The sequence below is a fragment of the Squalius cephalus genome, assembly GCF_949319135.1.
Source record: "Squalius cephalus genome assembly, chromosome: 23".
Lineage (NCBI taxonomy): Eukaryota > Metazoa > Chordata > Actinopteri > Cypriniformes > Leuciscidae > Squalius > Squalius cephalus.
Window position 1 is genome coordinate 4,399,734 of NC_137144.1, and position 23,721 is coordinate 4,423,454.

Consider the following 23,721-nt stretch of genomic DNA (forward strand, 5'->3'; position numbering starts at 1 on the left):
GGTGAGGGGTTCGAATGCCGGTCGCCATGTTGCCCCTCCATCTTGAAACTACATTAGCCAAAGAGGGACATATCTGTAAATTCAAGTTTCGCCTTTTGCGTTTTTCACTCAGTGACACAGAGACGAATGCGAGGGGGAGATTACTCGCGAGCTCGCAAGTGAGTTTTGCAGATTTGAAAGAGAGTGCGGTGTGTGTGTGTGTGTGTGTGTGTGTGTGTGTGTGTGTGCGTGCGTACTCACATTTGAAAGAGAGAATTAAACGTCAACGCGACAGACAAATCAGCAAGACCATAGTCAATATTGGAGTAACTTTTCCCAGATGGAAAGAGCTCATGAGGAGCAAAGATTTTAAAACGGACGCCGAGGTTGCCTGCTTTCTTCTCGACAGGTAATTCAGCCTGTTATTCATTTGTGTAAATTCGAAGTTTTATAGTTGCTTGTCTAACCATAGCATGGTTGTGCCTAACGCCAGAACGACCTCTAGTATAACTTCATCCTCGCGTCAATGGTGAAAAAGTATTGTTTACCTTGTAACATAAATCTGTGCTGCGACGGATCACAGGTAATGAATAGTTTTAAAGGCGCAATTTTTTAAGCTATATAAAAAAAAGGACACTGTAAATTATAGTTATTTTTAATTGCTTTTACTTTGTACACATTGTAACGTTAGCCTAATCTGATTATGCTGGGATAGCCGATTCCAAGGGTGACGTTTACCTCCTGACATCTGTCCTGTAGTTTTATTCATTTTAGAGGTATTATTGTTTATTATTGTCATGGATGAAGTCGATAACTGGAAGCCATGTTAATCTTGGAATAATACGGCCACCGCTGAGTTAAAACGCCCTCGGAATTGAGAGGAACAGAAACTAATATCAGAGCCCGTCTACGGAGAGCCTTGGCACTTCCTATTAGCCCCATTGTATCGATCTTGGTTGCAGTTCCATTAGAATTCCACTGGAGGTGATCGCGGGCGAGTGCAGACTGAATGGGAGTCTATGGGGCTAGACGGCTAAATGTGTCTCTTTCACCCGATTGCCGTTGAGAAATCTCAGATTTTATTGTAGGTTTTGCAAGTTCAACATGGGTTATAGGTCGAAAGTTGAATGAACGAGTACTTATTTCTTTTCGATTTCTTACAGGTTGAGTTGTTGTTGCCCATAACACGCTAGCATTCTGCTAATGACGTCAGCATTCTGACGTCATTGATATTTTAAAAGACTTTTTAAACCAAATAAGTGACTCTAAAAAATCTAACAGCCAGCAATGTGTAATTTCTTTGCATCTCCTTTCGAATACAACATTCAAATTACTAGACAAAAAATTATATCCTGAGAAAAGTGGATTTTGAGGGTTTTTCGCCATAGACCTCCATTCATTCTGCACTCACCTGCGAGCGCCCCCGCATGGACAGAGACGTGTTACTGCAGCCAGTCCAGAAACCGGAAGTAAGCAGAGAGTGCCAATAGGCTCTATGCACGAACGCTGCTGACGTATTTCCGGTAGGATCTCAGCCGGCGTCTTTACTTCCGCATAGCGCGTTCTATAGGACAATTCACTTTAATAAAATTAATTTTCTCAGAAACGGAGACAACGATTTTAGAAACTGATTTGCTAGTCGGATTTCGCGCGATATGAGAGAATACTCACCCTCAAAGTTGTTGATGTAGCTCGAAATTTATAATTTAAAGAACTTCTCTTTCTTACTCATATGTGTGACAGTTAACTGCCTCACAGTCACAATATTGTTAACATCATTCATGTTAACCGCTGGAAGTTCTTGTAAACCGCGAGTGTAATTTGCCATTATCTCCACCTAATGCAAAAACGGCTTCTGACGCAGCACCGGATGTAACTGGGCGGGCTGAGACAAAACGCGGAAGCGATCGTGCATAGAGTGCCGAAATTATGACGTCACTTTGTAGGCCAAAACGCGGAAGTGAGTTAGCATTTTAGCACTAACGGTTCCCTCGCCCTAAAGTCTATGGGTTTTTTGAATGGGTTTTTGCTAAATCGCCTGAAATAAGGTCTGTGGTTAACAAAGCCTCTAAATATTTTCACGTTTTGATCTATGACATAAAACACACCAGTTATAACCTGCTTGTGATTTTTTTAAACTGTATTGCGTCTTAAAAACGGTGGTTGCTAACAAGATGCTAAAAGGGACTACATCCTTTGGCGGGGACTTTAGACGTCATCATGACAAACAGAAATCTCTCACTAGCCCGCGTTTCAGCTTCACGTTCTTAGAAGTTTACCTTTCAGTTAATAACGTTATATATTTAGTCTTTTCAAATTGTAGTTTTTCCAAATATTGTTGTACACAGAATTCTGTGATATTAAGGTAACCGATTACCAGTTCTTTATGTGGAGAGACTGTAGCGTCGTTTCCCGGTCAACTATAAATCAATGACTTTTCAACACATTCAGCGATCGCCCGGTAAACCAAATAGCAATGCTTAATCAATCATAAAGATAACTATAGATCAATGTTGTTAAAATATTGTTGCCATCAACATTTGTTTCAACATTGTTTTCATCGATATGGTAATGGTGATTCAACATTTATTTTGCATTGAAATTTCAATATCAACCATGATGATTCAGATGGAAAAACAATGTTTATTCAATGTTGGCTTGCTGTCTGGGTTCATACTCCCTGAGACAGGATAGCGCTGATGTGCCTAAAAATGTTCCACCACCCATGGATGAAGAGGAGGAAATGGCTACACAATTTATGGTTTACTTATTTTATGAAAATAAAGATGTTTACTACAACTCTTGCTGTAAGGTTTCTGTGGTTCAGTGATTAGAGCATTTTGTTAACTGTGCAAAAGGTTGCGAGTTCAATTCCCAGAGAACACGATATGTATAGCCTTAATGCACTGTAAGTCGCCTGTCTGACAAATACCTAAAATTAAATGTTAAACTATTGTATACTACTTGTATACTATTGTAACTACACTCCAGTCAGCTCACAGTAATGTGAATGTGAGACAAAATTTACTACACTGGCTCTCACATTGGGGCTTGTGGATTACCAGGTAAAATATATATAGAAAATGTTAACAAAATGAGTATATATGGTTTATTTAGGGAACATATATGGTTTAATTATAATATATTATAATAAGCATTTGTTGATGCTATTGGACAATTCTCTTTAAATTCAACATAGGGGAGAACGGGGTAATGTGAGACATCGGGTAATGTGAGACACCCCCTGTATCTAGGCTATGGAACACAATTTTGGTCATTTGACCATTATGTTTTCAAGCCCCTTTCATTTCCCCTTGGCCATGAAGAAAATGACCTCATGGTGCTGTAGTAAGCATGTTTTTTTTCACAAAAATATTTTTTTTGCATGTAAAAGTAAAATTTCTTGCTGCCAACTTAATCAACTGTTGTGCCAAAGCAAATTGATTCAGGTAGAAAAACTTATGTCATACATGTTGATGAACTACCCACATATAAAACCATGTGATGATGCTAGCTGAAGATACGCCCGAATTGCTAAGAGAGATCGTTTTTGTCTAAAATGTGGCGGTGGGGTAAAGTGAGACAAATGCTGTGGGGTAAAGTGAGACATGAGGCACAAGTTAAGTTTAGTCTTAAACATATTTTAATGTAATATTACATGACATGTTTTATTTTTAATGTCATAAACATAGTAGAAAAGCCATCATGCCAAGGCAATACACCAGGAAGAAAACCTGACGGCCCGAAGGAGAGGGTGTGCTCCTCTGGGCCCCAGGCAACCCGGAGGCGCCTGTTTTCCATTACATAGTCCGATAAGAGTGTCGTCTTCCTCCACTACAACACCCCGAGCACCCGTGTTTGGACCGTCATTGCTCCAGCAGGTGTACGGATCTGACTTTGACTGGAGATGACCCACCCTCCCTGGGGCCGGCCCGGGAGGTCTGCGAGCATGGAGCTCTTCTTCAAATACAAGATATTTTTGGACATTTTTACGAGGAGGAATATCCTCCAGTGTGTCTTTCACCCCTAGCTCACCCAGGATGGTGCACATTCACCGTTGTGCACGCCCTGGCACCGAGGGACTGGGTGTCCAAACCAGACCCTATTTACTGGACGTCTAGCCCGCACAAAGTGCACTTTCTCTGGGCTGGGTCAGGCGGTTTCTCCACCCGGTCTGACCACCACGGTTCTCTGGTCCATGTTCCTTGTCCGAGCGGAGCATTGTCCCTCCTCCACAAAGACCCAAAGGTCCGTTTTAGGACTGACTTTGCTCCAGACGGAGCTCCAGCGGTGGCGGACAAATCCGAATCTGGCTCAGGACGGGCCACTCTCCCTGGGCTGGCCAGGGGAGGTCTGACAGCATTGAGTTTTCCAAATGTATCACAATAATTTGGACATAGTTCTTTTTTTTTAGGAGGAATTTCCTCCAGTGTGCCATTCACCCTTAGCACACCAAGGGCATTGCACCTTCACTTGGATGCGCACCGGTGGGTCATCAAAAAAATGTGCTTAATTGACCAATCTCTATGATTCTGTTACTAGTCCGACATTAGTTCTGGAATGTGTGGTTGTCAAGCTAGCTGTCAAGATTCTTACTGTTACAACATGTGTTGTTATGGAAGTTTCAGAGTGGAAAAAGTAAGTGGATCAGTTTACCCCCAGCTGGTTCACTTTACCCCCTTGATTTCTCTGGTCTGTCTCAGTTTACCCCTAAGCTGGGGTAAAGTGAGACACAAGACCACTTTTCCATTTAAAACAATCATATTTTCACTGCCCTTCGTCCTGAATACATTCTAATAATTTCCATTGCTAGGAAACATCCTGAATTAATGGGAAATGTGTAAATTTGACTGATATATCATTTTAGCTTGCTTAGAGGGGAACGAATGTAAAAAATGTCTCACTTTACCCCACTCTCCCCTATATAATTATATGCAAGTTAATACAACTATTATATTCAATGTTTGGAATTTAACTGTGTTATGCTTGTTCAGAGATTATTTGTATAGTTATCTTAAATACATAGAACACTATTATAACTCCTCTATCTCTCCCTAGACTCGATAAACCTTGTCCCTCATGCTGGCCCGTACAATACCGGCAAGTAAACCAGCATCTAAGCTGCACTGTTCATGTCCAGATTTATAGTGGTTCTCTCCTCGATCTATTGTTTTTCTAGTGTCTAAGAAAAAGGGCATAAGATTGGAAATTGATACGGCCATAGCTAACGTTAGTGCTTCTGAGATGGTAAAAGCGCGTTTTTTTCTGGCGAATTAGCAAATGGTATGCAAAAATACAGTCAAACATAATAGCCTACAGTGAAAGATAATCTTTAAAGTTTATTTGGGGCACAATGATCAGGCATAATAATCTTAATCACAAAGAAAATATTATTACGGTTTATATAAACTAACAAAATAATAAACGAATAAATAAAACATTTACAAAAGATAAAATATATATATATATCTCAGAGAGGCACGCATAAAATTAGTTTCTAACATTTTTGAAAAAAAAGAAATGGGCAATATTTCTCATGAAAAAGTGGATAAGTGTTCATACCATAGACTGTAAAAATAGGTTCATACACAGCGCAGATCATAATGAGCGAGCGTGTTTTTTAAATAAAGTTTGAGGAAGCTTGATGATGACGTTGATCCGCAACCATGGTGTGCTGTAGTCCGTTTATAGCCTACCGTTAGCATTTTATATCTGACGGCTTTATTTAGGCTTCAAAATGTATAAATTTTGGAATAACTTGTAAAGATTATCTTGATAGACAAAACGTGTAAGGGTCACAACTCTTTGTTGAACACAGATCTTATTTTTTGCGATTTTCCAAAAGTCTGTGGGGAAAATGCATAGCTTTTTGATCGAGGGAACCCATGCGCCGCTAACTTCCGGGTTGTCCTACAAAATGACGTCATAACTTCGGCACTCTATTAGACGGGCTCTGATAATATTCACTGGGTAGTCATATACAATTTCACCGCTAGATGGGGGTAAAAATCACACAGTGTAGCTTTAATGCAGCAAAAATTATTTTACAGTGTAGGCTACTAAGATCTTTTCTATTTTTTCTCAGCCTTTTTCTTGGTTGCTTTTATAAACAGACAACCATGTATTTAACAGTGCCTTTTATAGAAGAGAAGAGACTATAATATAACTAAAAATTACCATTATGTAGAATCTTTTTCTAATTCACTTTTATTTGTTCCCATTTTCTAGTGTGGTGACTGACATTACAATGAATAAAGTAATTATGTAATTATTAAAATACAAAAATATAGGCTAATAAGTGATAAAAACATCTAACATGGCTACTTCTAACGGATTTAAATTGTCTGCTACTTTTTGTGAGCCCTCTCTCCTGGCTTTTGCAGACTTCGAGGTGTTCCCTGGCGTTTTGATTAAACATTAAAATTCCGAATAAACTTTGACTATTAGTTCTTGCTCTGCTGAGGAGAAAAACTGAGCGCGCTCTTTGGCCACGCTGAACAGCCAATAGCTGCGTTGCTGATCTTTCTACTATCGATACATATCCCCTTTTAACCAGCGCATGAACGCGCAGTTATCTCAGATAACTCAATCCTGCGATACTAATCATATCTGGCAAGTGTGTTCAAAGAACCGAGTAAGCCAGATCATGATTAGCACGATGATATCATCTTGGATGTCATTTGATCTCGGATGTAATAAGCAACGTACGAAGAACGAGCCCCAGGTAAAAGTTATTTACACAGGAATCAGAATTCTCATCTTCCGCGTCAAGCACAACTTGTTAAAAGTTGGACAAGAGTAGTTCATTCATACTGGTCAGCGCATCGCCTTTGTTCTCAGCCAAAAGCAGGAACGACTCCTTGGTCTCAAACCTGGTAGCCGAGCAGGGCACCAGTAGTTAATGCAACTAAGAGCGGGCATCCTTAGTGCAAGAAACTGAGTGCTTCTGGGTGTAATTGCCGCTTTTTCCCCCATTGTAATTTTATGAATTATACTGTACCTCCAAGGTTTATTGTATATTTTGTTTATTTGTTTTGTTCTTTCCTTTTTTTTTTTTTTTTTTAATGGTCTGACAAACAGTATTATAACATTGTGCAGCACTTGCTCAAAGCTAGCCGCTAGTGTAGATTTGTTATGGTTTCACATGTGTTTCGAGCTTGCTATGTACAGAGTTTTCCTATTGGGGGTGCTGTGCTAACTGAGATTGAGGTATTTGATGCACTGTGTTTCTGTGTGATAGTGAGGCCTTGCTGTTGGCCATTTGTGTGCCTCTGGACAGTATTATTTGTCAACCTTCAATATTTTAATCATACCAGTGGTGATAATAAACTGAGATTATTTTTGTATACCAGTCTCTTTCTCCCTCTTTTTGAATCCTTTAAGATACCTGTTGAAGGGAACTAGGTAATGTTAAAGTATAGTTACATAATGTTACATTAAGTATAATAAATAAAACATAAAAAGCAAAGGCAGATCAGAACATTTAATGAACAAAACCGGGTCTGTACGGCAGACAGCCGAAAGCGATAAAGGTCGGTAACCGTGCAAACATTCACAAATCCAGAGGAGCAAAGAAACGAATGAGATAGTGGAAAAATCAAATGATAAGTGCAAGCGAGGCTCATTAATCACATTAGAAATAAAGTTGTAGGTTGTGTTTGATAGCTGAGGTAGGATAAATGAAACGCAATACGTATCCTTGCTCGATGATGAATGAGAACATGATGAGCCCAACAGGTGGTTGGGATTTAAAAGGCTGATTTTCGCGCTTCAGGGCGTGACGAGTACATTATGTAGTCCAGTGGTTGTCAAGACACCGTTGGCACAACCTTAACCAATGGCCCTGAACGATTGTTTACTGTAACAACCTTCACCACACAACGTATTTATAGCAACCTTTTGGCCATGTTGATAAAACTTTGTTAGAAGGTTGGCTACGTTGTGCCAACATTCTGTGTTTGTTGGGAGTGTTGATGGAAGGCTTGTTTGAGATGCATCAGAGCTGCGGGAGTGTTTGGAGAGCATACGTCTCCTTGTGCTTTTGGATCGCTTTTGCAGTGCTTTGATTTCATGTGCTGATCGATCTGCGAGAAGCTGAACCATCTCGAACAAACCTGGTGTGTTTGTGTTTGGCGCTGTGCGCTAGCGTTGCTGGGCAACATCAGATGTATGCATGTATGCAGGCTCTCTGGCCTGTGGAAAGGCAAACCGGTTCTTAGTAAGCTTGTCAGTCGAACCAACTCTGGCTGTGGCTCTGACCAGCACCCGGTTCTTGTTGGTGGAAAAGGGGTAATATTGCCAATCTAGACAATAACAATTATTCTTAATAAATATATTAGCTAGTTATTTAAAATGATTAGAAAAAACAATATTATAATATATAATATAATAATATATTAAAAATTATTATTAACTTTTAAATCATATCCTCGTTGGGGGCTGAGCATCCCTAATATTGAAATACTAGAATCACCCCAGCTCTGTCCACCACTGTGCCAGGGTAATATAATGCAACAGTCATTCATTCATTCTTTTTAATTGAAAATATATAAACATTGCTCCACCTCTGTCTGTTACAAGACTTCAAAAATAATTATTATGATATTTGATATTTTGGACCTTATTTGAACTTTTTTTCAATGATAAGATCAAAGGAAAAGTTCACCTAAAATGAAAATTCTGTCATGATCATCACTCTCAAGTTGTTGTATGAATATCTTTCTTCTGCTGATCACAAAAGAAGATACACTCACCTAAAGGATTATTAGGAACACCATACTAATACTGTGTTTGACCCCCTTTCGCCTTCAGAACTGCCTTAATTCTACGTGGCATTGATTCAACAAGGTGCTGAAAGCATTCTTTAGAAATGTTGGCCCATATTGATAGGATAGCATCTTGCAGTTGATGGAGATTTGTGGGATGCACATCCAGGGCACGAAGCTCCCGTTCCACCACATCCCAAAGATGCTCTATTGGGTTGAGATCTGGTGACTGTGGGGGCCATTTTAGTACAGTGAACTCTAGGGGTGGGACGATACAGGTACCTCACGATTCAATTCTGTGGCGATATGTGGTCCACGATATGATAATATCACGATTCGCGATATCTACGATATTCAATATATTGGAAGAAATTTCATCAACGATATATCACGATATATGTGACTGAAAAGAAAAAGAAGGAATAAGGAAATAAGGAAATTTTATGCATTTATTAATGCCAACATTTCCAACATTGTGCAAAGAAATATGCATTTGCATAATAACTCACTGCCTCCTGGTCTTAAATGTAAACACTGTACATCTAGACAGATAAAAGTGCATGAACATTACAAAACAACATGAACATTAACATGTGTAAACCATAATACTGAAACGTCAGTAGTAAGTTACTGTAACGTACGTATAACAGATCGGTTTACACAGTGTACTGATGTGAAAACTAAACAATACAGAAAGCAGCTCTCATACAAAAATACTAAATAGGTAACAATGAAATTGCCAATTTTACATACGTTAGCTTTTAACGAAGAAGGTGCCGTTCGAATTTGGCGCTCAGCCATCATGAGTCTGTTATGTATGTGCGCGACTCTGTTATGTGCGCGTCTCTGTTATGTGCACGCCACAAACTGTCTGCGCACTGCACGTCCGCTTATAGTTCCGCCTTTTGCGTTCCGTCAATATTACGTTATTAGAAAAAATATTTTTTTTTTTTTAGAAAATCGATTTTTTTACATTTGTGAATCGATTCAGAATCGTCCACGTCCGCATCGCGATGCATCGAAGAATCGATTTTTTTCCCCACCCCTAGTGAACTCATTGTCATGTTCAAGAAACCAATTTGAAATGATTCGAGCTTTGTGACATGGTGCATTATCCTGCTGGAAGTAGCCATCAGAGGATGGGTACATGGTGGTCATAAAGGGATGGACATGGTCAGAAACAATGCTCAGGTAGGCCGTGGCATTTAAACGATGCCCAATTGGCACTAAGGGGCCTAAAGTGTGCCAAGAAAACATCCCCCACACCATTACACCACCACCACCAGCCTGCACAGTGGTAACAAGGCATGATGGATCCATGTTCTCATTCTGTTTACGCCAAATTCTGACTCTACCATCTGAATGTCTCAACAGAAATCGAGACTCATCAGACCAGGCAACATTTTTCCAGTCTTCAACTGTCCAATTTTGGTGAGCTTGTGCAAATTGTAGCCTCTTTTTCCTATTTGTAGTGGAGATGAGTGGTACCCGGTGGGGTCTTCTGCTGTTGTAGCCCATCCGCCTCAAGGTTGTGCGTGTTGTGGCTTCACAAATGCTTTGCTGCATACCTCGGTTGTAACGAGTGGTTATTTCAGTCAAAGTTGCTCTTCTATCAGCTTGAATCAGTCGGCCCATTCTCCTCTGACCTCTAGCATCAACAAGGCATTTTCGCCTTCCGTTTTTCCCTTTTCACACCATTCTTTGTAAACCCTAGAAATGGTTGTGTGTGAAAATCCCAGTAACTGAGCAGATTGTGAAATACTCAGACCGGCCCGTCTGGCACCAACAGCCATGCCACGCTCAAAATTGCTTAAATCACCTTTCTTTCCCATTCTGACATTCAGTTTGGAGTTCAGGAGATTGTCTTGACCAGGACCACACCCCTAAATGCATTGAAGCAACTGCCATGTGATTGGTTGATTAGATAATTGCATTAATGAGAAATTGAACAGGTGTTCCTAATAATCCTTTAGGTGAGTGTACATTGAAGCAGCAGTGTGTTCCAGAATCCACATCTTCAGGACTTCATAACAAAAACTTAACTTGAATCATTACAATAAGGGTGTTGCTTATTTATAACGTTGAAAATAGGATTAACCTAAAATATCTGCATTTTTTTAATCAATGAAAGAATTGTGTTGTACAAGGAACAGCAGTTCTAATACATACTTTTACCTAATACATTTATCAAAGTTAATTGAGTGATCACTAGGAACATACTATAGGCTAACCATTGGAACATGAAAAAATTAGAAATTACAGTATTTTTTACTTAAGTAAGGGAGGTATTGTCAAAATTTCACCTGTAGTAAGTCAGTGTGGTCACTAGGAAAGCACTACACCCTTTGGAACAGGAAAAAATACTTTAGGTGAATTACTGTAATTTTTTCTTAAACTTATTTGTTTATTGTACATACAGTAAAGGAGGTATTGTAAAAATTCCACCTGTAGTAAGTCAGTCTGGTCAATAGGAAAGCACTACCTTTGGAACATGAAAAAAATCCCTTTGGTGAATTACTGTAACTTTTACATAAAACATATTTGCGTACTGTATGTACAGTAGCCTACACAAAAGTACACTAAAGCAGTCTAGGTGAATACGCAGGAAATATCAAACCTGAAACAATTTTTTCCCTGGTTGGCAAGGGTTTTTTTTTGTTTTTTTTTACTTGACTATGTTCATGGTGCTGTCCACGTATGTGGTACTGAGGTCCTACATGATCAAGTCTGCAACTAGTTGGTTTTATATTTGCATATTCGCGGAGTTCCGTGTTCAATATCTCGTGAGCTGAATATTGTTACTACACAAATAACATTGTTTTAATATTTAAATCTTCCTCAAAACGAGCTTTCCTTCGGGTTTGTACTTTGCAGATGGTCCCTTCTTAGCAGCCTGCGCATAGAGATCAATGTATTTTGTCCAGTGCGAAGGAAAGATCGTTTTGAGGAAAATTATGTTGTAGCTTCTGGTGTTTTATCTGTAGTTATATGTGATAGGTGTTTTCTGTAGCAACAACGTTTAGTTCACGAGTTATTGAACGCGGAAGTCCGCGAATGTGCGAATATCGAATATAAAACCAACTTTACCTAAGTCTAAATGATAGATGCTTGCATGAGTTGATTAAAACCCGCACCAGCTTAAAATGAAATAACAATATACTATGTTGATAACAATTGCTATCTCGTGCGTGCCTTAGCTACATGAAAATGCATACCAGGTGCAATGCCATTTTATGTTTGCATTATAAATAGATTTAAGTGTAACAGAAGTTAATGCTATGATCTTCACTGATGTGTCTGACAGTCACAGTCTATCAGCAATTGCAAATGCACTGTGGAAAATGACAACTAGAGTAAAGAGGCAATAGGTCTGAGATCAATGCAATTTTTCAAAATATTCATATTATATTATCTCCAGTCACACCAAGTGCTTGGACATTAATGGTGTTACCAATTATCAGACAAATATGCAGATAGCCTTGTCTCTGCATTTCTGCATAAAGTGCAGTGCTATTTTCTTGTTCAAAATAATTTTGACACTTGAAAACATTTATTCATCATGTTTCATATATATACATTGCAGGTGTGCCAGGTGGGTCCAGAATCTAAGAAATGCATCCCTTCATGGCATACCTTTGGATCAGCTGCATCGGACCTACAGGGTGTGCAGTGCCCATTTCCACAGCAGCCAGTTCAAAAGACCATCTGATGTGTATGTGTAATATGAAACTGTCATACTTTTTGAAAATATGTTTAAATATGTAGGTCTTCTATCTATAATATTTAGCTCATCTTAAAGTACCTTCTAACATCTCATTCTAAAACTGCAATTTACTTTACTTCCTTTTCTCCTTTTTATAAACTCCTACTCCCATCTACTACACTTGACATACCTGTAAAGCATTTGGGAGTACATTATCCAAAATGACTGAACCCTCATCCTCTGACAGTGTCCTGATGTAGTTAAAAATAGTTTACTAGGTTGAGGATTACAAATCATGTCATTGTCTTACAGCCATGGTGGGCTGAAATGGGATGCTGTGCCCACAAAAATAGAGGCCCCTAACCCACCTCCCCCAATAGATGTCGAGAGGAAGCGTAAACCTCCGAAGACACGCCAGGAGTTGCCACGTAAAAAACGTAAGATGCTCATTTATTTCTATTTCACATATATATCTATTCAGGTAGACTGATTCTATTTATAAAAGATAGAAGTTCAGACTTCTCTTACGTTTTACAGCAATAATATCTGAAATTTTATTAGTATTGTTCTGCAGTGAAATTATATTTAATTTGTTTTTTTGTGTGTGTGTGTGTGTGTCAGGCAAGCAGAGTCATGTTCCTCCTCCCTCCAATGACCAGCACACCGGGGAAGCTGTAGTGGGGCCTTCATCACGGGCGCAGTACACTGAGGAAGCTGAGGAAGCTGTAGCGGGGCCTTCATCAATGGAAGAGGGAGACATTGAGGATGTGTCAGCAGCACCTTCATCCGTACAACGCCATGTTCGTACGGCTGCTGTGAGGGAGCATTCGCTTACAATGAAGATCAGGGCTTTGAAGACTCAAGTGAGTAAGCTGCGATCAAAAGTGAAACAGCTTCGACAAACAAAGGTCAGCAGGGCAGGCGATAAGGAGCGGGTGATGAAGGAACTGCAGCGTTTGCTTCCTGCTAAAGCTTTTGCTTTTGTGCGCACACAATTACCCATGTCTCAGCGAAAGTGTCAAGGTTACAGGTGGACCACTCAGGATAAAGCTTTCTTCCTGTCCCTGTGGCACGCAAGTCCAAAATGTTATCGGCTTCTCTGCAGACCATGGTATCACTGTGTAATTACTGTGTGATTTCATGTAATATTCTAATTTTCTGGGATTTTGATTTCGTGGGTTTCATAAGCTGTAAGCCATAATCATCAAAATTATAACAAATAAAGGCTAGAAATATCTCACTTTGTATAGATATAATATATTAGTTTCACCTGTTAAGTTGAATTCTTGAAATAAATCAACTTTTTGATGATAATCTAATTTTATGACCAGCACCTGTATACATAAGTTCATTGTTTATACATTTTTTCATGTATTCAGTATTTCGTTAGCCTCATAGCATAATTGCCTAACTCTTTTTTTTTTTTTTTAAATAGGACGTAGGCAATTATGCTATGAGGCAATATATAAAACAATATGTTTTAATCACTTTTGATACTTTATTTGAACCAATTATTATTGCCTCATTTGTTATATGTATTTAAGTCATAAAGGCTATTGTTCACTTAGATCTGTATTTATTACCAAAAAAATATCAAAATAAATAAAAATAATCGTTACTGACAGCCCTAGTTAAAACATTTGAAAATGCACCTACATTGTTTTGCATTTTGTGACAAAGACTATTTTCCTGTCTTATATTTTGTCATTGTTAATTTCTTGAAAATAATAGGCTATTAAAATACTTTCTTGTCACCTTCTCCTGAAAACAGTATTGCGAATAGTTTAATGTTGTGTATTCAGCCATATGGTCAGCTGTGTTAATTAAAATTCTTACCACCATCAAAAGTAAAAACTCAGAATGACACAGTCCAGAATATTATGTTTATAGATTATAATGAATGAATCTGTTCAACAAGTTGTTGTTAATAATTGTGTAAATGACATAAAAGTGCGACTTTGATAGTGTATAATTTGCATAGTCCTCATCTCCAGGAGAAAGTGAGTGAATTTTTTTTTTTTTTTTTTTTTATTATGTTTGTAAACAATTCAGAGATGACAAAACTGCTGTGTACAAACAATTTGTATCAATGATTATATTCAATGTCATCAGAACACAAGAAAATAAAAGAAACAATGAAGAAAGATAGCAAAGGAAAGATAAGAAAAGTTAGGGAAATAACAGAGGGTGAGATATTAATTTATTGTTGTGGAGACGTTGGAGTCACATGTTGGAGTCACGTGTCTGCGGTGCGACGTTGGTGTCACGCGTCTGTTCACGCCTCTGTGATGCGACGTACCCCTTCTCTCACGTAAAAGTACACGACTGTCGACTTCGGTAGGTTATCCGTGGCATTATGCACCCTCCATACAGCTCTGCCTGTTGGCTGCTCATCGTGTTCAAAACGTCCCCCACGCTAGCGTTTCTTCTTCTCTTCTCTTTCCATGTCCGTGGCGGCGCCAAGCAAGTCGGTAACAGCGCCACCTGCTGTTGTGGAGTGCGAATTACATGACAGTTTACTAAGCATGTGTGTGGATCTGAAGGCGGAAAATTAGTGCCAAAAGTCACATGACAGTTTTTGTACTTGTAGAATTTTGTTTTGTTCTTGAAGGATTTTGTTTTGTACAGTTTGTAGAATTTTCTTTTGTACTTGAAAGTTTTTTTTTTACTTGAAGGATTTTTTTTTTTGTACTTGAAAGATTTTAGTTTGTACTTTTGTCATTGAAGAAATATGTTTCTTTGTAAATGTAAAACATACTGTATTTGTTTGATAGGTACGTTTTTTATTTGCAGAACAAAATGCATTAGTTTGTGAGTGATGTTTTGTATTTGCAAACCACACTGAGTTTGTTTGTGAATCGTTGGGTGTGAGTAAAACACGTTTTGTGTGTGTGTGAGGTTTTGGCATGATTCTCACTCCATAGTCACTTCACTGCGTCATCAGCAGCGCTCAAAAGATCTGCACCCAGATCTCTATTGAGAAGCACCCAGTGTTTCCTGAAGAAGTCGTAACACCTTCTACCTGTCCTTGCATGTCAGAGCTCACTTGACTTGGTGGCATAAAAACCCTGAAGTGGATTGACTGAAGAGTTAACGGATAGTGACTTTTTTTTTCTTTTCTTTTTTTGTAGAGCTTAAGTCAAAGTGATGTTCTGAATTAATTTGTTCTTCGCGTCAGAAATAGTGCAGAAGAATAAGGAATAAAGCAATACATGTGAGAAATACTCGGAAACTTCACATAGCATACTGTGTGTTACAGTACTAAAGGAGGGCTGATCTTTTCCGTTGTTTCTACCGAAAAAGAAAGCTTAGCATTGAGTTACTGACTCCAGATTTGACTCATAACTAATTCACCGTTCAAAATAATTCCTTTACTCTAATGATCTCACCTGTAACATATACTTCTAAACTATATACTATAGTAATAAACTATATTTCTAAACTATATACTAAAGTAAAAGTTACTATAATATTTTAAAAGTCATTTGTCGCAAAGAAGTAAAATTTCCCTCAGAAAAGCTGCTGTCAGACAGTCTCCCTGCGAACTAGTGATGTCCGGTTCTTGAACAAATCTTTGTTTTGTACAGGTTATTTTTAGTGAACTGAGTCAGTGCTGATCCGCAAGTTAATAAAGTTACTTACTTTTAGACGTGTCTGACAGTACCTCCGACTCGAATTAAAATATCTCGGAGTAGGCTGTATCAGATCAGTGTACTGTTACTCCAACATACACTGATCTGATGAAATGTTGTGCTGAGAGAACTGCCCAGACAGCAAACTGACTACGAAACGCATCCGCCGCAGAGGTACAGTGAACTCCGGAACAGATCCAGAAAGCGGATCCGAAACTGCGTCCAATTGCTCTTTGTGAATATATATATATATATATATATATATTATAAATATATATTACTGTCTTATTCTTTTAAAGATTGGAAACACAATGGTTTGTAAAACTGTCAAACTAAACATTTATTTGTTTTGTTAATATTGCATGTATTGTTTTGTCTTAGTTCCCTTTCGAGAGCGGTAACTCTACATTGCGTAGCAACGCTTCAGGAACTCCTCCCTTCTCCACTTTTGTTGAAATCTTATGGGCTAACTCCAGCTTGGAACAGCTGGCCAATTATCGCGAAGAATGCAAATACTCTGACAGGCTCGCGGGAAGTATAAAATGCACGGATGCGACAATTGCGTCAGAATCTCTTTCTTCACGCTGCTTTCTTCACGCTTTCTTCCCAAAAGACATGAGTTCTGCGTCGCCTGCCTGGGCCTCGCCCACACGCAGACACGGCCTTCACGGACTCCACGTGCACCCACTGCGTCGAGCTGCCGGTGCGCGCCCTAGGAACCAGGAGGAATATGGTTTGTGCTATAACGGGGACGAGGCCCACTGCCGCCAGCGAGCCCGCCTGGAGGCGCCGTCATCCATCGTCATCGCGCTTACCTGTCCTCTACGCGGACGCAAGCTTTCCCTTCCCCTTCCCCTTCGCGAGCCTTCACAAAAAGAGCTTTTTCCTCCTTTTACACCCAACACTGTGTCACTCGCCCTGCCCCAGAGCAGCGCGGAGTCGCAGCCCATAACTATAATGGCCTCTCGAAGGCGCAAGAGTGCCAATATTACCCCTCCATAAGCCGTTTCCCCGCCAGTGCTTCTAGCCTCACTAGGGCGGGGCTGCATTCAAAACACGTTGCCAATGGCAATGGCGGCCGTAGAACTAACGCGACCACTGTGTCACTTAGATGCGTGGAGGGCTATTCCGGACGTTTCACCCAAGGGGGTAATCTTTCAGCCGAAATTGAAGCTTCCCCGGGGGCCGCCATTGATTATTGTTAGCATTCCTTTGACTCCCATTCATTTTGACGTCACTTTGACAACGAATAACTTTACATCTGAGCCGTTTAAAGACTCGATTTGTCCATTATACAAAAATGTATAAAAAGCTCCATTACCTTGTATCTTATGTTATGGCCCCGTAGAACCAGTTTTTGTAAAAATAGGCTGAACATTGCGTCATAACCACGCGACTCTCTGTCGCACAGTAGAGAAATTACTGTATGGACAGGAGGAGAAGCTCGCGGGCAATCGGGGGGACGTGGAGGCAAAATGACAAAATAATGAATCAAAATACTTAGCAAAAGTTGTTCCTGCTCCTAGCTCATGGACACCTCCTACTCACACTCTCCGTCTCTGCAAGATTCGGAAGGGAATGATTCAGATTTCTCTTGGCACAGCTACTAGAAGACAGACGGGTTGCTCACATCACATCTACGTCGTCAAGCTCAGTTTGAGTCTGCGGAGTACGCTCAGCCATCAGGAAGTGAGTGCTTCTAATTTACTTCACTTTTCTCTGTTGAATCCAATGGGGTCGCTGTGTCCATTTCTTTTACTGTCTATGGTTTCACCATGGCTACTGGGAATACTCAATATTCAACACGGATATTCTCTTCAGTTCAGACGCAGACCACCCCACTTCAATGGCGTGGCCCCGTCACTGACATTGCCCCAAAACGCCCTCATTCATAGACAGGAAGTTCTCAGTCTGCTCGAGAAAGGAGCGATAGAGCGTGTCCCTCCGAGCGAGCAGGAGAGCGGATTCTACAGCCACTACTTTGTAGTGCCAAAGAAGGATGGAGGACCTGAGACCTATCAACCGAGCATGAGTGCATTCAGGATGACAACACTGAAGCAGATCCTGGCACAGATCCGTCCCGGGGACTGGTTCGCTTCAGTGGATTTAAAGGACACGTTCTTCCATATTCGAATAGCAACGCACCACATGTGCTTCCTGAGATTTGCTTTCAAAGGCATGGCATACCAGTATTCAGTGCTTCCATTCATGGCTGATTTTAGCTCACTCAAGGATGTGCTAATCAGTCACGTGGAAACGCTGCTTCTCCATCTGGATACGCTGGGACAGTGTGTGAATGAGCAGAAGAGCATGTTTATCCGAGTCAGATTATAACATATCTGGGTGTGTGTTTCGACTCGGTGGCGATACGAGCCCATTTCTCTCAAAAGCACATAGAGACTTTCTGTGCCGTTTCAGACCGGGAGATCTGTTTCACTGAGGGAATTTCAGAGGCTTCTGGGGCTGATGGCAGCGGCTTCTTCAGTGTGCCATCTGGGCCTGCTGCATATGCGGCCGCTGCAGTTTTGGCTGAAAACTCGAGTCCTGCCGAGGGCATGGTCTTCAGGTCACACACGCATTTCGGTCACTCACAGTTGAGTCAGCGCTCTGAGACCATGGCGCAACCCGGACATGTTCAGCCCAGGAGTGCCTTTGGGAATAGTGACGCAACGCACCGAGGTCTTGACGGATGCGTCGACCTCAGGCTGGGGAGCAGTGTGCTTGGGCGTGCCTGCCTCAGGTCTGTGGTCGGAGTCACAGAGAGAGTGACACATAAACCATTTGGAATTAAAGGTGGTGTCCTTAGCCCTGGAAGCTTTTCAGTCGAGGTTGGAGCAGCAACATTTACTGATTCGAACCGACAACATGTCTGTGATTTCGTACATAAATCGCCAGGGCGGTGTGCACTCCAGAGCTCTGTTCAAACAGGCAGCGAGTCTCCTGTTGTGGGCGGATCGACACTTCCTCTCCATCAGAGCGGCGCATATCCCCGGTCTCCTAAACCATGGGAACGGACATGCTTTCGAGTAACGGGATTCCTCAAGGAGAGTGGAGGCTTCACCCCGGATCGGTGCGAACGATTTGGGATCGATTCGAAAGGGCGAACGTGGATCTTTTTGCCACAATGACGGCTACCCCATGGCAAATCCCCCTCAGGAAGGACCTGCTGTCTCAGGCGAACCGCACAATATGGCACCCCAGCCCCAAGCTGTGGAACCTTCATGTGTGGCCGCTTCAGGGACCTTAAATGAGCGGGACACTCTGCACTCACGAGTGCTGTGCACACTCTCGGAGGCGTGCGCGCGCCTTCCACTAGGCGCCTTTACACTCTAAAATGGGGAGTTTTACAAAATTATGCCAGGACATCGATATCGACCCGGTGATCTGTTCCGTATCGGATGTTTTGCGCTTTCTACAGCACAGACTGGATAGCGGGAGTTTGCCATCCATGCTGAAGGTGTATGTGGCCGCTATTGCTTAGTTTCGTTCCACGTTGATGGGCAATCGATTGGTAAGCACACTTTGGTGACCAGATTTCTCAGGGGAGCGAGGAAATTGTGTCCTTCATGGCTGCCATCTGTGCCGCTGTAGGATCTAGCTTTAGTTTTGAGGGCTCTCTCTCTACTGCCATTCGAGCCCCTAGCTTCGATTGCTGTTAAGGAGCTCACCCTGAAAATGGCTATACTCCTTGCTCTCGTCTCTGCGAAGCACTTTGGAGACTTACACACATTCTCGGTGAACAACGATTGTATCTGTTTTGGACCCGGCGACTGCAGCGTCACTCTCTGGCCCGAGATGGGGCTACGTGCCAAAGTCACTCTCTACACTGTTCAAAGCACAGGTTGTTTCCCTGCCCACTTTATCTGCTGAGCCATCATCCTCGCGTGACGCTGACACTCAGAGCACTGTTTGCCCTGTCAGTGCTTTGGGGATGTATGTGAATCGCTAGGCCGCCTTTAGTCAGTCGGACTAGCTTTGTGTGTGCTTTGGTGGATGTACTAAGGGACGTGCTGTTTCAAAATAGAGACTTTCTCACTGGATTGTGGACGCTATCACATTGGCTTATGAATGCCAAGGGAAAGATTGTCTTCTTATCATCAGAACTCATTCGTCGCGGGTGGTTGGCTTGGATGTCTATCCAGGATTTATGTCTTGCTGCTGGCTGGTCTTCTCAGAACACCTTCGCCAGATTTTACAAGTTGGATGTACCGTCTGTGGTGTTGCAAGTGCTTTCGGTGAGTTAAGTTTCTTATTTATGCATTGTGAACTATTGTAACCAACTATGCAGTGATTACCGCTATACTGTTAACTCTGTGTATATGGCTAGGCAAGGCAAGGCAAGTTTATTTATATAGCACATTTCATACACAATGGCAATTCAAAGTGCTTTACATAGAAGAAATTAAAATAATAAAAAGAAATAAGAATAATTAAAACAGTTTAGAAAAATAAAATAAAATATTTTACAAAAACAGTACAAACAGTCGGGCGAACAGTGGCACAGTGCTCATTCAGTAAATGCATAGCTAAACAGATGTGTTTTGAGTCTGGATTTGAATGTGACTACAGTAGGAGCACATCTGATCTCCTCTGGAAGCTGGTTCCAGCTGCGCCTGGCATAATAGCTAAAAGCGGACTCGCCATGCTTTGAGTGAACCCTTGGTATTTCTAGCTGATATGATCCTAGTGATCTGAGTGATCTGTTGGGTTTATATTCAGTGAGCATATCTGCAATGTATTGAGGTCCTAGGCCATTGAATGATTTATATACCAGTAATAATACTTTAAAATCAATCCTAAATCTAACTGGGAGCCAGTGTAAAGACCTGAGGACTGGTGTGATATGTTCATATGTTCTGGTTCTGCTCAGCGTTCTGTATGAGCTGACACTGTCTTATGGTCTTTTTAAGGCCAGTGAGGAGTCCATTACAATAATCCACCCTGCTGGTGATGAAAGCATGCACAAGTTTCTCTAAGTCTTGTCTGGAAACAAAACATCTAATTTTTGCAATATTTTTCAGATGATAGTATGCTGATTTAGTTATTGCTTTGACATGACTACTGAAACTAAGGTCTGACTCTAGTGTCACACCAAGTTTCCTGACTTGATTTTTAGTTGTTTGACCCCTAGAGTGAAGGTATGCATTCACCTTGAGAACTTCATCTTTGTTTCCAAACGCAATGACTTCAGTTTTGTCTTTGTTTAACTGAAGAAAAATTTGACACATCCAACTGTTGACTTCATCATTGCATTGGCACAGGGAGTCAATGGGGCTGTAATCGTTAGGTGATAGGGCTAAGTAAATCTGTGTGTCGTCTGCATAGCTGTGGTAAGCAATTTGGTTCTTTCTCAGTATTTGGCTCATTGGGAGCATATACAGGTTGAAGAGGAGTGGCGCAAGAATTGAGCCTTGAGGGACTCCGCATGTCATGGATGTCCACTCAGACTTATGGTCTCCTATACTCACATAATAACCTCTCCCATCTAAGTATGAGCTGAACCATTTTAGGACTGATTTTCTAAACTGTTTAACACACTTTTGAAAAAAAGATGTGTGTCAAGAGCGCAGGTTGATGTTTTAAGGTGCTGTACGGTTTCTTCCAAAATTTTGCCATCAATTTCTTTGAAATCAGACATAGTAACTACTTTCTCAGGTGGTCTGATCTGTCTGACCCCAGCGCAACTCAAGGATGTGCTGATCACCTTTCTGATATTATTGATTTTCTCAGAGAAGAAAGAAGCAAACTCACTGCACTTGCTGTCTGAGAGCATTTCACTGAGAATCTGGCTTGGGGGGTTTGTCAGTCTCTCTACAGTAGCAAAAAGAGTGCATGTGTTGTTTAAATTGCTGTTTATAATGTTTGAGAAGAAAGTCTGTCTAGCTTTGCCTAGTTCCATATTGAAAGCATGAAGGCTGTCTTTGTAGATGTTATAATGGACTACAAGTTTTGTCTTCTGCCACATGCGCTCTGTTTTTCTGCATTTTCTTTTCATATTTTGCACTGCTGTTGAGTTTCTCCAAGGTGCTTTTTGTCTGCCTCACTTCTTCCTGACTTTCACAGGAGCAATATCATCAATTACACTTTTAACTTTTGAGTTAAAAGAATCAAGGAGAAAATCCACAGAGTCTGCAGAGATGCTTGGTGTTAAAGATATAGCCTTCATAAATAGTACACTAGTGTTCTGATTTAAGCATCTCTTCTTGACAGACACAGATCTAGCTTCAATAGTAGGACAGATCAATATATCAAAGAAAATACAGAAATGATCAGACAGTGCTACATCCTTAATAACAATCGATGAAATTAGACCCTTACTGATAAGTAAATCTAGAGTGTGTCCACGATTGTGTGTGGGTCCATGTACATGCTGAGTCAGATCTAAAGTTTTTAAAACAGTTTTGATTTCTTTAGCCATATTGGTTTCTGCATTATCTATGTGAATGTTAAAATCTCCAGCAATGACAAAACAGTCAAACTCTGAGGTAATTGTTGATAACAGTTCTGTAAAGTCCTCAGCAAAGGCTGGAGAGTATTTTGGAGGCCTGTAAACAATGATAAGTAAAATGCGTGGAGCACCTTTTAACACAATACCCAGATATTTGAAAGACAAGTAATTACCAAATGGGGATGGGGAGGGGATGTTTCATTGAGGATTGTTGCACTGCAGCTGTCTTCTAGCCAGGTTTCATTTAGAAACATAAAATCCTGGTTGTTTGTGGTTATTAACCCTCTGGGGACCAAGCTGTTTTTGGGGTCCTTGAGATGTTCTGACATGCCTTGACATTTGTGCTTTTTTCAGTTATTTATAAACATGTTAATGGCAAAGGTGTAAATTCACTCTATATAGCACAAACAGGGCTACCATAATATGCGAGCAACGTGTATGTAGATGTTTGTATTTTTAAGAGAATAATGTTTATGCGTGGTTATTGGAAAAAATTAAAATGAAAGTTGCTGAATTAAGACCACAAAACACATATTAAATATGTGTCCACAAGACTTTTGACTAATGGATGTTGTCCCTTTGAGTTCTAGCTTCAAAATTATGTGAAAATAGTCTTGCTTTATCGTTCACAAAAAAAATACATTGATTTAAATGGTGTAAAACAGGTTTTGCTTGGAAAGCCAATATGCAAGGGGGAGGAGTAGTTTACACCTTAGATTACAATGTCCCACCCACTCTGCATAATTAGCCATTCATTCAGGTGTGACACTGACTGAGCCACAATGCAAGGACAAAAGATGTATTTAGAAGAAGACTTATATTGACCATTTAAGATTTCGCTTACATCTCTCTTGTAAATATGTTTTGCTATTTTATAAAAAATGTTACAATTACAACAATAATTACAATTTCAACAATATTTCAAGTGTACTCTTTCTTTGTAAAAAAAGATTATAGGCCTACATTTTATCATATGTATTCATTAGTTTGAATATAGCCAACATTGGAACATCTAACATAGTCTATGAATTTATTTTTGACAAAAATAGTATTTTTTTTGCAGTTTAATATGTTGCTTATACAAATACATTTTATTTCAACATATTCCAGTCGATTTTTACTCATCTCAGTAGGCTATAGCAAAGCAGTTTATTCTTTCACACACAGACGCGCGATTCATATTTAGGCTAAACA

At 40.4% G+C, this 23,721-nt stretch overlaps 2 protein-coding genes across 2 annotated transcripts in view; both read left to right on the top strand.

Moving 5' to 3' along the window:
- Window positions 1-23,721, top strand: part of urahb (urate (5-hydroxyiso-) hydrolase b) — a 151,104-nt gene that overhangs the window by 48,448 nt on the left and 78,935 nt on the right. The window lies entirely within an intron of this gene.
- On the top strand, window positions 11,420-13,583 carry LOC307151273 (uncharacterized protein; the record flags this gene model as incomplete). Its single annotated transcript, XM_079859227.1, has 4 exons — window positions 11,420-11,439; window positions 12,328-12,456; window positions 12,760-12,884; window positions 13,069-13,583. 4 exons carry the CDS (start codon window positions 11,420-11,422, stop codon window positions 13,581-13,583), a joined length of 789 nt encoding a protein of 262 aa, XP_079715353.1.